At 39.6% G+C, this 14058-nt stretch overlaps 1 protein-coding gene across 1 annotated transcript in view; it reads right to left on the bottom strand.

Moving 5' to 3' along the window:
- Positions 1 to 14058, bottom strand: part of otog (otogelin) — a 66881-nt gene that overhangs the window by 38006 nt on the left and 14817 nt on the right. The window contains exons 16-23 of the mRNA XM_077563407.1: positions 13841 to 14018; positions 11948 to 12072; positions 10259 to 10471; positions 9839 to 10004; positions 6504 to 6578; positions 6175 to 6218; positions 5919 to 6084; positions 234 to 341 (exon numbers count right to left, since the gene is read on the bottom strand). Coding sequence (XP_077419533.1) covers positions 234 to 341; positions 5919 to 6084; positions 6175 to 6218; positions 6504 to 6578; positions 9839 to 10004; positions 10259 to 10471; positions 11948 to 12072; positions 13841 to 14018 — 1075 coding nt within the window. The remainder of the gene's footprint in view (positions 1 to 233; positions 342 to 5918; positions 6085 to 6174; positions 6219 to 6503; positions 6579 to 9838; positions 10005 to 10258; positions 10472 to 11947; positions 12073 to 13840; positions 14019 to 14058) is intronic.

Raw genomic sequence — 14058 nt, 5'->3', positions numbered from 1 at the left:
TCCAAGCCTTTTCTCCTCTGTGATAATATAATTATGATATCAGGTGGACACTTGCACTGTTCTGACTACCTCATCACTTAGTAACTGATTTTAGATAAGCTAAAACGATGATTTAGCAATACTGTTGATGCTTTGTTTCATTGCATTAGATACACAACGGCTGAAGAATCAATGAGATATGAGAAAATCTATAGTGGATACTGTATAGCATTAAACACACTGTATAGACATACCAGCGATGGCAGGGGGAAGACACTTTGTCACCAGGGTAATACTCTTTTCCTTTCCACAGACAGGGGCAGGCCTCAGGCTCAAAGCACTCGTCTCCATGTTTCAACAAGCTGGTGGCAAAAGCATTTGGTACAAGTTGTGAATGTGAGTGTAATCTTTGGAATCCTTCTATTAACGTCTAATATGCAATGAAGTGGTGATTACCAACGACCATCAAGGAGTGATTGCATTAGAGTTACTATAAACTAGGGGTGTCAGGCGACTACATTTTTTAATTGTAATTAACTGCATGACTTCAATAGTTAACTCACAATTCATCACAAATTTCAGATCTGTGCTAAATGTGCAATAAAATGTACAATAAAAATGTTTTTCCGAGTTTTCATACTCTTGTTAACATAAAAGTGGAAAACATTTGAAACTAATAGAAATATGGTTGCATCTTTTAATCATTGATACAGTAATTCATAAAATTGAGTGTGATATTAATTTGTGTTGAGGTCGTTTTTCTGCTACTGGATGGCATAATTGCATTTATAAGATGTTGGTGACAGCTCAGTGCTATTTTCTTTTCGAGCTATCTAATCTTCAACAGGAAGTAACTGCACATTTTTAAAATTGTAAAATACGGGTTGAGCCCAGTCTCCACACATATATCTGCATTATTATTAAATTTATTACTGCAAAATTTTGACATGCACTTGTCTGCTACGTTGCGACAAATTCCCCTAGTACAGGCTTTACAAGTAAGGGGTGGTCATTAACTAATTTACTGCCATTGATGGCTATAGACGTCAAAAATTCATTTGAACTATTTCTATTAGTTTTTTCCACTTTTGTTAACAAGAGTATGAAAACCTTAAAAATATATATATTGTACATTTAGAACAGATATAAAATTAATGATTAATCTTGAGTTAACTAGGGAAGTCATGTCATTAATTACATTTTTAAAAAAAAGAATCGCCTGATGCCCCTAATAAAAAAAGAAAAGGAAAGATTATTAAAAATTAGGGGCGTCAGACGATTACATTTTTTAATTATAATTAATCGCATGACTTCAATAGTTAACTAACAATTAATCCCAAATTTTACATCCGTTCTAAATGTACAATAAAAAAAATCTAGGTTGTCGCACACAAAAAAATGTGAAACTAATAGAAATAGTTCAAATGAGTTTTGACGTCTATAGCCGTCAATGGCAGTGAATGAGTTAATCGTGCATTTAAAAAAAAATAGTGGTGTTAAAAGAACTTTAAATGAACTCAAAATTAACATACTGATTTTGACACCCCTACTATAAACACATATACAGTATGTTGCATCTTGTGAGTGCATGTCAAATTTGTCCGTCTAAGATTAGTTTTGCCTTTCTATACATTTGTATGGGCAATGGGGTCCTGCACTTTTGCTGGTGCTATAATTGTAGCCAGAACCAGGGGGAGGGATGGCCATAAGCGTGTGCACGTGCAAACACATTTGCATGCTCATAACCCCCTCGGAAACTGAGAAGTATGTATAGCAATAGCATACTATATCCATAGTCAGTTTCATGAAATAAAAAATAGACACATATGCAGAAACATGTTCAAAGCACTTATAGTACAAGTCTAAATAAAAAGCAAAGTTTTGTTGAGCTTTATTCACTCAACAACGACGTTTTATTATCCGTTGCTTTGCTTTTGTGTACTGTCTATCTGATTGACTACTTCCATCTCATACACTGATTTATTAACTAACAGCCTATCAGAGTGATCGATTCAATTTCATGGCCCATTCATTCAAATCATATCTAAAAATCAGAATGACACAAAAATATTTCCATTTTTCACAATATTAAACGTTGCTTTTTAATTAGGTTTGTTCCAGCTTGCATTATGAGTGCTGAGCAAGGTTCTGGATATGTATGCATTTTATTTCAAGAAACCGTGATTGTAGCTGGTTTGATGAACAATGACTTTTCAGCCAGCAGCACGGTGGATGACTGGTTAGCACGTCCGCCTCTCAGTGCAGAGGACGTGAGATCGAGTCCAGGCTTCGGCCTACCTGGGTGGAGTTTGCATGTTCTCCCCGTGCTTGTGTGGATTTTCACCGGGTACTCCGGTTTCCTCCCACATTCCAAAGACATGCATGGCAGGTTAATTGAACACTCCAAATTGTCCCTAGGTGTGATTGTGAGTGTGGTTGTTCGTCTCTGTGTGCCCTGCGATTGGCTTGCAACCAGTTCAGGGTGTACCCCGCCTACTGCCCGAAGCCAGCTGGGATAGGCTCCAGCACCCCCGCGACCCTTGTGAGGAAAAGCGGCCAAGAAAATGGATGGACTTTTCAGCCATTTGTATAGTATGAAAGTACTGATCTTGATTGACTGTAGAATTCAAACGTTCTTTGCTAAAGAAAGATTTATTGTGGCAGACTATCAAGTGATCTAGTACTGCATCCATGTCAAAATGGCAGGAAAATCACATGCATTGAGATGTTCCCCAAGATGCAAAGCGGTTGGTGGGGTGGTGAGAGCGTGGCCACCACGTAGCTCTGATCTTATAAAACGATTCCAGATGAGGAAATGATTAGATGTGTTACAGTAAATCCTCAAAAGTCTTACTTGGAGCAATTGACAATTTTGTGCATAAACATTTTATAGTAAAATACTGCATGTTTCATTTGCACAATGTAGCAAGCCAGTCCGCATGCCCTGTATAGGAGGAGGACACGTTTATACTTTATATAGTACATACCAGATATCGGGGAACTTGAAAGAAAAACAAACTCTTTGTGGGTCAGAAGAAGAACCAAAGCAATCTCACATCCAGAAAGGAACAATAACGCCAGCAAACAAGAGGGCCGACAAGTTGCATGAATGAGCACCAATGAATAAAAAGTGGTTGGATTCGCTACCTACATGAGAAATCTGGACAATTAGGATTCTCACACAGTAAGAGAGAGACAATCTTTTTTTGTCTGCTCCCCTCCTCCATTTACTCCTCGCTCTGCAATGCGAAGCTGATAAGTATCTTGTAATATCAACGGCTGAGTTATATCCTCTAGTGAGGCTGCAGACAATGTAGTGACAAACTGAATGACCCCTCCTGAAAACCCCCGATTCAACTGAGTAGAGTTACACCCCAGATAAAACGGTGTTAACAGTTTCCTTTATCCACCAGCCAACTTGTCGTATCAATTACTCACATCAAAGTCGCCAACATTTGTGATTGTACCAACAAATATGTGCACAGTATGGATAAACCAACATTTTTTACGTTAATCACCCAACAGAAGATAATTTAGTCATTGCGATTTACAGTTGAGGCAAATTGGCAAACCTGCTTATTTTGAATGTAAATAAATTTGAAGATTGACTACGGAAAAAGCAGTGGTGACTTTTACTTAATCAAAATTTTATATCTAGCGTGATGTGTGTGTCTCTTTCTACGGACACACTGTCAGTCACTAGTTTGTCATTTAACAGTGTAGATGACATCACTGCCAAATGTCCATTTTGCCGCTGACCTATCCGGCAGTAGCAATTGAGCCTTGTGAACTCTGTCAAGTAAAAGTGTGATGTCGAAAGGGAATTTTTTAAAGCAATTACCAATATGTTAGTCTAGATTGCAGTATCTATCAGAATTAAAGTAATAGCTGTAAATATGTATGTGAAATTTCTAACTTTTTTTTTTTTTTTAATTAAACACCATTGCCTCCTCCTTTGCAAACTATCAATTATATAAAATGATGGTGTCCAAATTTTTGTCATTTTAAAGGTCATCTCAGTTCACACTGGGCTTAATGAGTCACGCTGCTAATGACGCAGAGTCCTGAAGGTCACAGGAGCTGTTTGTGCACCTGGCTAACCTTTTCTGTGTGTCATGACGTTCGCAATAATACTGTTGCACCTCACGGCCTCATGTTGGCGAAGGGGGAAGTTTGCCACTGAGAAATGTGATCACATGCGTTCACGAACAATGTAAGATGAGAGTAGTTACTTACTGGTTTATGGGCAAGCTATTACAAAAATAAAGGTCATCACTTCAAAGACACAGTTTTTATTAATTCTTATATTTTTACAGAGCTGCAAGCAAAAGATTGTGGCCATAATTAAGATGACACAAAATGTTAATTTTTGGTCATAAAAATACTAATTTGTGGCCACACACAAACTAAATAGCCATTTCATGTGAACATCGCTGACATCGGCCAAAACCTTGGACCTCCAATACCATCACTTTTCAGAGAATGGTTTGTTCAACCATTAACATAGCATCATCAAAGAGAACAAGCCATTTTCAACACTATAGATTGGTCAATAATTTGTAAACATGACACCCGCACATGTGCACTGGCCAAAAGTATAGATTTTTGAAAAAATATTACATTTACCAAATTATGGGGTAAATGCCGCGGAGGAGGCGGGACTTCCAACTTCCTGGTTTTCACACATCAGCTTTGTTTCTGTTTCCTGTTTGCAACGTGTGGGCCGCTTCCCAGTTCTTTTGTGCCCCTCGGTTGCGCATTCCCGTCAACGGGTGTGAGTGTGTTGTGTGTCTGTCTTATTTATCCGAAGCATTTTAGAGAGTTGAGACGGCCATCGGTGGGAGCGCGCGGTTGGGGGGTGCGCGTGTTGGAACGCGGCCATCAGTGGACGGTAACAACGCTGATGTGTAAAAACCAGGAAGTTTGAAGTCCGTAGCATCTACCCCATAAGGTTTTGTCCAGTAATATATAAATTTAGGGACAATTGGAAAAAAAGAATGTTCTCCATGTCATATCTGGTTCTACATATGTCTCCAAGATTGTGTGTGTGTGGGGGGGGTCTTAAAACTAGCTCCCAGTTTAATTTTGACATGGATGTAACTATTGATGTACTGAAGCTACAGACAGACAAATTAATGTTTGTAGTTTACCTAACTTCTGGAAATTTTAGATGCACTTCCCAAAATGCTTCCAAAGTTCTGCTAATGTAGCAACATTTGATTAATGCAAACATTCCTTGACCTAGCACAAAACACACTGCCATCTGCCAGTCATCCTTGAAAGGGACCCGGGCCATTAACTAGGATACATTTCTTTAACCACAGCCAGTGTGCATTGTTATCATGATGACTTTTTGCTTGGTCTCACAGAACAAAACCACTTAACCCTCTTTTTGGGCATGTAGCCAGTCTGGATTATCCGGATCAAATAACTGTGCTCATGGTGGGGGTACTCTTTGGATGACTATGATGATGTTAGTTTGAAAGATTTGTCCAAGAACATGGTAGTGTGCAGAAATAGTGAGCAGAGACAGTATATTGTGGGGTTAAATGGAGCACTCGTAAAATGGTTCATGTCCTACTTGGAGGAAAGGAGATACTTTGTGATCTTTGTAAATTTCGATTCTGATCAAATGGCCATTACATGTGGGATTCCTCAAGGGTCAGTCCTTGGACCCCTTTTCTTCAGTCTGTATATGTTACCTTTCTGTTTGTTGATGTGTGTAAGTGTTGTGTCTTGTGCTCATTGCCTTGTGTATGAAATGTGCTATAGAAATAAAGCTGCCTTGCCTTGCCTTATATGAGCCGATCTACCTTCCTTATCTTTCATGTCCACATCCAAAACCAACAACAAACACAGCACCAAATCGATTTAAATTCCTCAGAATACACAAGGATTGTGTAATCCTCGTTCTGGTGATTGTGTCATGTCCAACTCACCCAGAAGGGCAGATACAGCCACTGACACATGACTCATGTGCTGAGCAGGTCATGTTGAGGAGGTGAGATTCACAAGTGCGCTCGCAGGCTACACCTCCTCCTGGAAGGAGGCCGTTCTCACCCTCAGAGCAGTTGTGGTATGACTGACTCTCAGGACATAAACTGTCTGCAAGACAGGACAGAACAAAAGAGTCAAAAAAGGAAGCACCATTTATTTTCTTTGTAAAGGCACGGTTTGTTTTCAATTTGTACTCACCACCATCTGTTTCTTGTGACACAAATTTACCATCTAGACAGGTCCTAGAAGGACAACAACAGAAAAGCCACAATGATGATGAACTGATGCACATTAGGACGTATTAGAAAGAAAAAGGAAGATAGCTACACAATTAAATTATTATTATTAGTATTTAAATCTCAGTGTGTGGCTAAGGGGTGATTATTTTTGTTTTATTTTGAACAATCCAACACTTATGTCTTTATCCCTCAGTCATTATAATAAAGTTACAAGACTCTGTGTGTTATGTAGGGTGTAGGTCTATTTTAAACATAAAGGAGAGGCAGAGATGGAGAGGAAGATCTTACTGAACACCTGCTGATGTCATGATCACGTCTCCTGGTTCATAATCAGCACCGAGGAAATTGCAGGGACACTCACTCCTGCAATATCACCAGAAAACAAACAAAAAGCACAACTCAGAGCATGAATGCAAATGTAAGTTTAACAATTGCGAACAAAGTTTTCCTTTAAAAAGTGCGATAAAATCAATCTTGCCAAATCACTCACTGGAGCGATTTACTCGATTTACACGAATGTTTGTCACTAATGCTGCTTGCCCAGCAAAGTACTGTATTATCCTCTTCTTTTTTTATCTTGGAAAGTGTTTTTGGTCCATATACAGAATCACCAAACTACAATTATACTCAAACACTGCAAAAACTGAAATCTTAAGTAAGATATCATTTCTTAAAGGAGACTAGGTTTTTGATCTTAATATGCGTTCCACCACCCTGACAAAGTCCCTAGAATTGTGAGGAAAACGACCCATGTTTCCCTTGTCTATAGCAGTGTGTCAACACAGCTCAAACAGCACTCTCAACCGTCTCTTCAGCAGATCGGTTTTATACGTCACTAACCCCACCTTTTTCGGTTTTACACGTCACTAGCTCAGCGCAAACTCCACCCTCACAATTTTGAACCCCTCCCCCTACCTTCATTATAATACTCGCCAAAGTTGGTCGGCTCGGCACTGCGGGCGGCAGTGGACCTTTACGAGAGAGCAGGGAATGGCTACTTTCTGATCACTGGCTCGTGGAAGCCGCTCGGCAGTAAGGCGGGCCCTGCAGCCGCCAGCTGCTCGCGGAGGCCGAAGGCTCTCGGAAGCCGCGCTCCGTGACGCCGGCTCGCGGAAGCCGTTCGGCAGCGAGGTGGGCCCTTTCATATTTTAAGTATTAGGGCATCCAGAAGATAGTTGTTGTTAACTAACATCTAAGGCCCTGAACTGGACGCCTCCCCGGAGAGGTGTTCCGGGCATGTCCCACCGGCAGGAGGCCTCGGGGACGACCCAGGACAAGCTGGAGAGACTATATCTCTCGGGTGGCCTGGGAACGCATTGGGATCCCGCTGGAGGAGCTGGTTGAAGTGGCTTGGGAGAGGGAAGTCTGGGATTCCCTGCTAAAGCTGCTGCCCCTGCGACCTGACCTCGGATAAGCGGCAGAAGATGGATGGATGGATGGATGGATAGTAATAAGATAAATGGAAAAATACTTATATAAATTGCTGATTCTGAGCTAATTGTATTTGCATATCATGAAAATATGCTGCCAGCTCAGTGTTATAGTGGTAAAGTGTCTACCCTTAGACTGCAATGTTGTGGGTTCAGTCCCTGGCTGGATCATATCAAAGATAATAAAAAGTGGGACCTGGTAACTCCCTGTATAGACGAAGTTGGTCAATCATAATGAAAAATTATGTATTTTAAGAAAATTGTATTATATATAACAGCTTGAAAAAAGTCTATATTACTTGTATTTAGTCTAAAAAATGCTACTGTTGCTGTGGTTGATATAGGCCTAGTATTTTCGTATTTTTTCAAAATCTTACAGGTAAATCTAAGTAAAATTTTCTTGTCCTGATGGCAGGCAATTTTTCTTGTCCTGATGGCAGGCAATTTTTCTTATTTGAAATAATAATTTTCTTATTTTATTACATTTCTTTCTTAAATTGTCTACTGTCCTTTTTGCAGTGAAACCAAAACCCAGACACGACAGTGTATCCCTCATATCACTAAATACATTTAATTCTGCATAGCGAGGCCTGTCGTCCAGTCGGGGTGAGTGTTGCTCGCTCCCACTCCATGCTCCAATCCCACCCGCGGCCCCTCCACCCTGGGGTCAGTGTGTTCCCGTGGCTTGGGGGGGCCCTAGGGGTGGGCTGCACCTGGCCTGTGGGGTGGCCTTGGGGATGATCAGGAGGGGCTGTTTTGCTGGGACACCCCCGTCTACCTGACTGGGTGGTCAGGCTCGAAGGTCACTGTCCTCTTGATACACGTGACAAATGCACACATTATAACAGGGTACACAAGATCACGATAGATATCACTTAGGACGACTGCATGATCTTAGTCAAATACTTCAGCAACAAGCACAACCCATCCTCTTGCTTTTTGGTAAAGCCCAGAATTGGTGCAGGATATAAAGTATAGTCTCTTTAATATATGGAAGAAAATGTGAGTTAGTCCATTTTTATGTGTGTCGGGCCAAAACAACATAAATCACAATTTGGTAAATTTCATATTTTTTTCAAAAATCTGTCCTATTGGTCAGTCCACAAGGTGGGTGTATTATTTTTAGAAGTTACTGAGCAATCTTAAGTATTGAAAATGGCTTGCTCTCTTTGAGGATGTAATGTTAATGGTTGAGCAAACATGTCGTTTCTAGGGACTCTTGAAAAATGGCCAAATTGGAGGTTCAAGTTTTTGGCACCACGCCAGCAATATTAATAGGTACAAGTACAATAACAGGTATCTGCATTGGACCGATACCCGGCCTCATTTCAAGGTATCGTTAATCATGATGGCTGCCAATACCAGTATCTATGCCACACATGTCTGACAGATGACCATTTTAAGAATTTCTTTAAATTAATTTTATTGAGTATTGTATTAACAAATTAGAAGATAATAGAGGCCATTAATTTCATAGGTCTTTCCTTAAAATTATCTGTCATTTACGTTGTTGTTATTTGTTTTGTTTTTTGTTTTTTTTGGGGGGGGGGGTATGTGTTAAAAGTACTAGTTCTATTGGTACTCGGTATCTGTTATTAGTACTCAAGAGTTGAGTACTTGTACTGGTATCAGTTTGGAAAAAAAAGTGACATTGAACATCCCTATATATTAAAATTGAGGCATGCAGGATGTGGGGGTAAAATAAATTCAATTTTGACAAATAAACAAACAAAAGTTAATGTCATCATTCTGACATTTGACAAGCAGCTACCCTGATCATTTTTCTTTTATAGAAAAAATCAAATGTATATGACACAAAGTAAGATAACTTTAAAGTAAATCTTTTCTATGGTAAATGGCAAGGCTTTGTGACATATGGTCCACACATTGGCCTCTGTCTTACAAGTTCTCTTTCACTGGTTATCAGATATCTGTGTTGTCTCGAGTCTAAGTGGGGCTGAAAGGGGGGGTTCACGCTCACTTCCTTGAAGTAACTCTATCACATAGTAAGTAATGCTGCATAGGGATGTGAAATCGTGGGACAGTTAAGAGCAAGTAAGCTGTAGGTCTCCCATGGCAAACCAGCCTGACCAGCCTAAGCTCTCAAAAAGTCCCTTTTCCACAAAAGTTTGGAATGGCATGACATGGTAATGGTATGGCGATTTCTGACCCATCCCACTCAGCCAGTCTGACCTGTGCACGCAGGTGTGTATTCGCTGGTTGTAGAATAATCCCAACGGGCAGACGCAGCCTTCCTCACACTCCCACCCACATTGCTGCATAGAAGAGAAGGTGGCGCAGCGGCGTTGGCAGGATGACACGCACACACCATACTGCATGGTGGCGGGGCAGGTGACCGCTGCAGTCAGAGAGGCAGGCAACATCAACGCAAAGTTTGAATTTGAGGTTTTGACATGTATTTTATTCATCAGAAAACGTTTTCTGTTCATTATTATGAGCGGCAATGTAAATTGATCTCAGTCATTATGGCCAGCTAATCACTCACATCACCAACTCCATGGACTCTGAATATATTCGTAAAGGGTCTTATGGCAGAAAATGAGGTTTATAATTATAAAGTTTTCAAAGAGCATGAATGTGTTCAGTGCTCACCACATTCGTGTACGTGTGATCGGAAGTCGATGATGACGGAGAATCTGCGGCAGTGGCGAGCATAGTGAGCCAGAGCAGAGCAAAAGCAAGCTGTTCCGCATTTGCAGGTATCTGAGCGACACTGCTGCTGAAACGGCACTGGGCTGAGGTACTCATGGCAGGCGGAGAACAGATCCCGGTTCAGAATATCGCACATCTCAGATGCATAGGCCGCTGAACAAAAACAAAGAAGACAGGAGGGGAGTTTGTAATAAAAGCTCAGTAGGCCATACAGTCTGACTGCATCGGACTATACTAATATTAGGTACATTATGTACCACTCACTGCAAAAATCTAACTTAGATTAAACTCTTCTATCAAGCCATAAAGTATTATTGATCTTGTTTTGAGAATTATATACTATGCAAGAGCAGAATTTCTAAGATTATTAATATTGTTTTAAGATTATTTGTCTTTTATTTCTTACTTAGTATGTAAATCCTAAAATAAGTTAATTTTCATGCACAAGAAGCTAAAATGCTGTAAGAGGGTTGGGTTAAGGTTAAGGTTATCCTAACCCTAAACCTTTTGTGTTTTTTAAATTTTATTTTTGTTTTATTTAAGTTTCCATGATCATATAAAAAAAATTGCGAATATTTGCCTTGAATTGATGCTTAGAATAGGTATTTTCAGATTATTCTAAACAAAAAAAAGCTATTTACTCTTTAATATGAGTGCTTCGGGTTTATTTTAAAATTGAATTGACAGTTTTGTAGCTTAGAATTAGTTTTTAAAGATTTTTTAAAGATTTAATTTACTTGAAATAAGGCCATTTAACCTTTAAAAATCAGTGTTTATAGGAATAGGTGCATAAAGCTATTTTAAAGATTTTATTTCCTTGATTTGTTGTTTAGAAGAAGTGTGTAGATCTTATTTTAAGATTATTAATCTACACTTTTTCTTATTTCAAAAAATCTAATTAATAAAATTATTTTACTGCACTGGCAGATTATTTCACTTGTTTCTATTAATTTACACTTAGAACAAGTGTATTTTGTCTATTATTTTATATCTTATTTATTTTGTATGAAAACATGCATATACAGTTGGCCTATTGGCTAAACTTTTTTTTAATACAAATTTTTATCATTTTAGGCATGTACTGTACCTTAAACAACCATTTTTTAGTCTAAGGTCAGAAGCAATACTCATCCTTTTGTTTGTTTGTTTGTTTTTTAAGATTGATTTTGATGAATTAAAAATTATATTATCGATGAATTATATTTAACCTCACTAGTCTAAACATGAAATTCAAAGCAAAATCCAGCCGTTTTTATCCATCTCAGGGGCCGACCACTTTGCCACTTGCTGTCGACTGAAGATGACATCACAGTTGCTCAGGGTTCCAACTAATCATCTTTTTTCTGAAGCCGAGCTGTGATTGGTTGTTACCCGAGACCTAAGCAACTGTGATGTCATTTTCAATCAACAACAAGTGGCAAAATGTCCGCCTTCTGATAATAGCTGCTGGATTTTACTGCTTAACTCATATTCGCAATATTAACCAGAATACCGTATTTAGACTGGTGGGGCTGCATATAGCATATTATTGTCAAGATTTTTTTTTGTGTGTGTGTGTGGGGGGGGGGGTTGACTTCCCCTTTAAAAACTTTGAAAGTTGCAGTATTGTATAAGAAAGAAGCAACTGACCGGCTTGTTGGTGTGTGTCGCAGGGGTCAAGCTGAGGAGGGATCAAACTGAGCATACATGCTGACGAGACCTTCCAGGCATTTCCAAACAGTAAAGGAGTGCTTTCTATCATACCAGCGGGAGACCTGAAGGACAAGATTGCATGAATAGCCAAAGTCTTGTGATGATTATGATCATTTATTCCAAGCAATTGATGGTTTGTGTGGCTGTTATCTAAGAAGGAAGCCTCTTCTAAACTTACTGCAAAAGAAAACCGCAGACGAAAGACATGGAACTTGAACCATGTCCTTCGGGACATGGTTCAGGTCTGATTATGGTCTGATGAGACCATAATAACCTCATTTGGTTCTGATGGTGTCAAGCATGTGTGAGACTGGAGGCAACCAGATGAGGCTTGCCTCCAGTCAAGCATGGTGGTGGGAGTGTCATGCTGGCCGGTGTCTTGAGTGCTACCAGCACTGTGGAGCTCCAGTTCATTGATGTACTGTGACATACTCAAGCAGAGCGTTTACCTCTTATAATTGGTTTACAGTTATTCTAGTATTGTCAGCATTCCAATATACAGCTGTTATTCGCGACATTATTTTACTCACTATTGCTTAAAGACAAGCACAAACTTCCACACGTTAACTTGAACATAAAAGGCGGGACACAATGTGTGTCTACTTTTAGACAGAGAGTAAATTCCACTTTCTTTCTTGCAATATACAGCCCCTCTGGTCCCAGACTCAGATGTATATCCTTTTACAGCTGTTGAACAACATTCGCCCTTTACGGCTGCCCATTACGACACGGTACAGTGGACCTCTAACAGTAAATTCCTTGTTGAGGAACTGAGTCCTGTTGGGCACTTGTGTGAGCCGAGCAGTGTGCATTACACAAAGTGTGAGAAAGAAGTTCACATTTAGAGCTGCACAATAATTGTGGTATAAAATGACAATTGGGAAAAATGCATCATAATAACAGGAACTGTATGTTGTCAACAATGGACTTTAGCAACCAATGGCCTCTTGTATGCTCTAGATGCCTCATTGTACATCTGTTTATCAAAAATACTGTACATATTTTGCTTTTTTGCCAACCCTGCGTGCCCTCTTTTTCTTACACAGCAAAATCGCCTGTGTTATATTAACACTGAGAGTGTTAAATCTAACACTAGAAAAGTGTTTATGTGTCCACACCAATGAGTGCAAGTATGACACTGTTCAAAGTGTTACTTTTTTCCCACACTTAACCAGTGTTACTCCAACACTGTATAGTGTTAAAAATCTGGTAAACACTGTATAGTGTTGAAAGTACTCTACACTAGTGTCAGTGTTAAATATTTAATTCTGCCAAAATACACTTTACTCTGATGCTTTAGCACTTATGAGTGTATTGCACTAGTGTCAGTGTTAACAATTTAACTCAAACTACACTTTACTCTGATAAATGGTGCTTCTTGTATATAGCGTTTTTCCTCCTTACAAGGTCCTCAAAGTGCTTTACATTTTGACTACTGATGACACGGCATCAGGAGAAACTGGGGGTTCAGTATCTCGCTCAAGGATACTTTGACAGTCACTGGCCTGGGATCGAACCCACGCTCTCAGCGTAGGGAGACGGCCACTCTACCACTGGTCAATCACAACAACTGCAACTGAATGTATCACTACTGAAATGCCAAGAGCGCTCTGGAAATTTGAAAAGTTTCTCCTTCAACAGAAATGAGAGTGTGGTCAATTAAACACTCAATGTAGTGCTATTCAGGTTACACTCAACATCCACACTCAAGGAAATTTACTCTGAGGGTGATAAAATAACACTGCATATTTGATTGAACACTAGAAATTTAACACTGACTGATTTGCTGTGCACGTTTGTGAGTTAATTAACAGAAAAAAGCACACTTACAAGAAGTCGTCTTGAATGTTGCCGTTGAAGGTTCCACAAAGCCCCACTGTGTCGTCCTTCCATTGTGCAGGGGCCTGCAGGTAGAGACGAAACTCCTTCCAGTTGTACTGCAGACGTAGGCCAAAAGACGTCTTCACTTGAAGGAACATGGATGAGAGCTCCTGAATGTGAAAGTTGTCTACAATAAACCAAAGATGACTAAATTAATAAAGTGCAAA

Source organism: Vanacampus margaritifer, chromosome 4 (assembly GCF_051991255.1).
Source record: "Vanacampus margaritifer isolate UIUO_Vmar chromosome 4, RoL_Vmar_1.0, whole genome shotgun sequence".
Taxonomy (NCBI): Eukaryota; Metazoa; Chordata; class Actinopteri; order Syngnathiformes; family Syngnathidae; genus Vanacampus; species Vanacampus margaritifer.
This window is presented reverse-complemented; position numbering and strand designations above follow the sequence as displayed.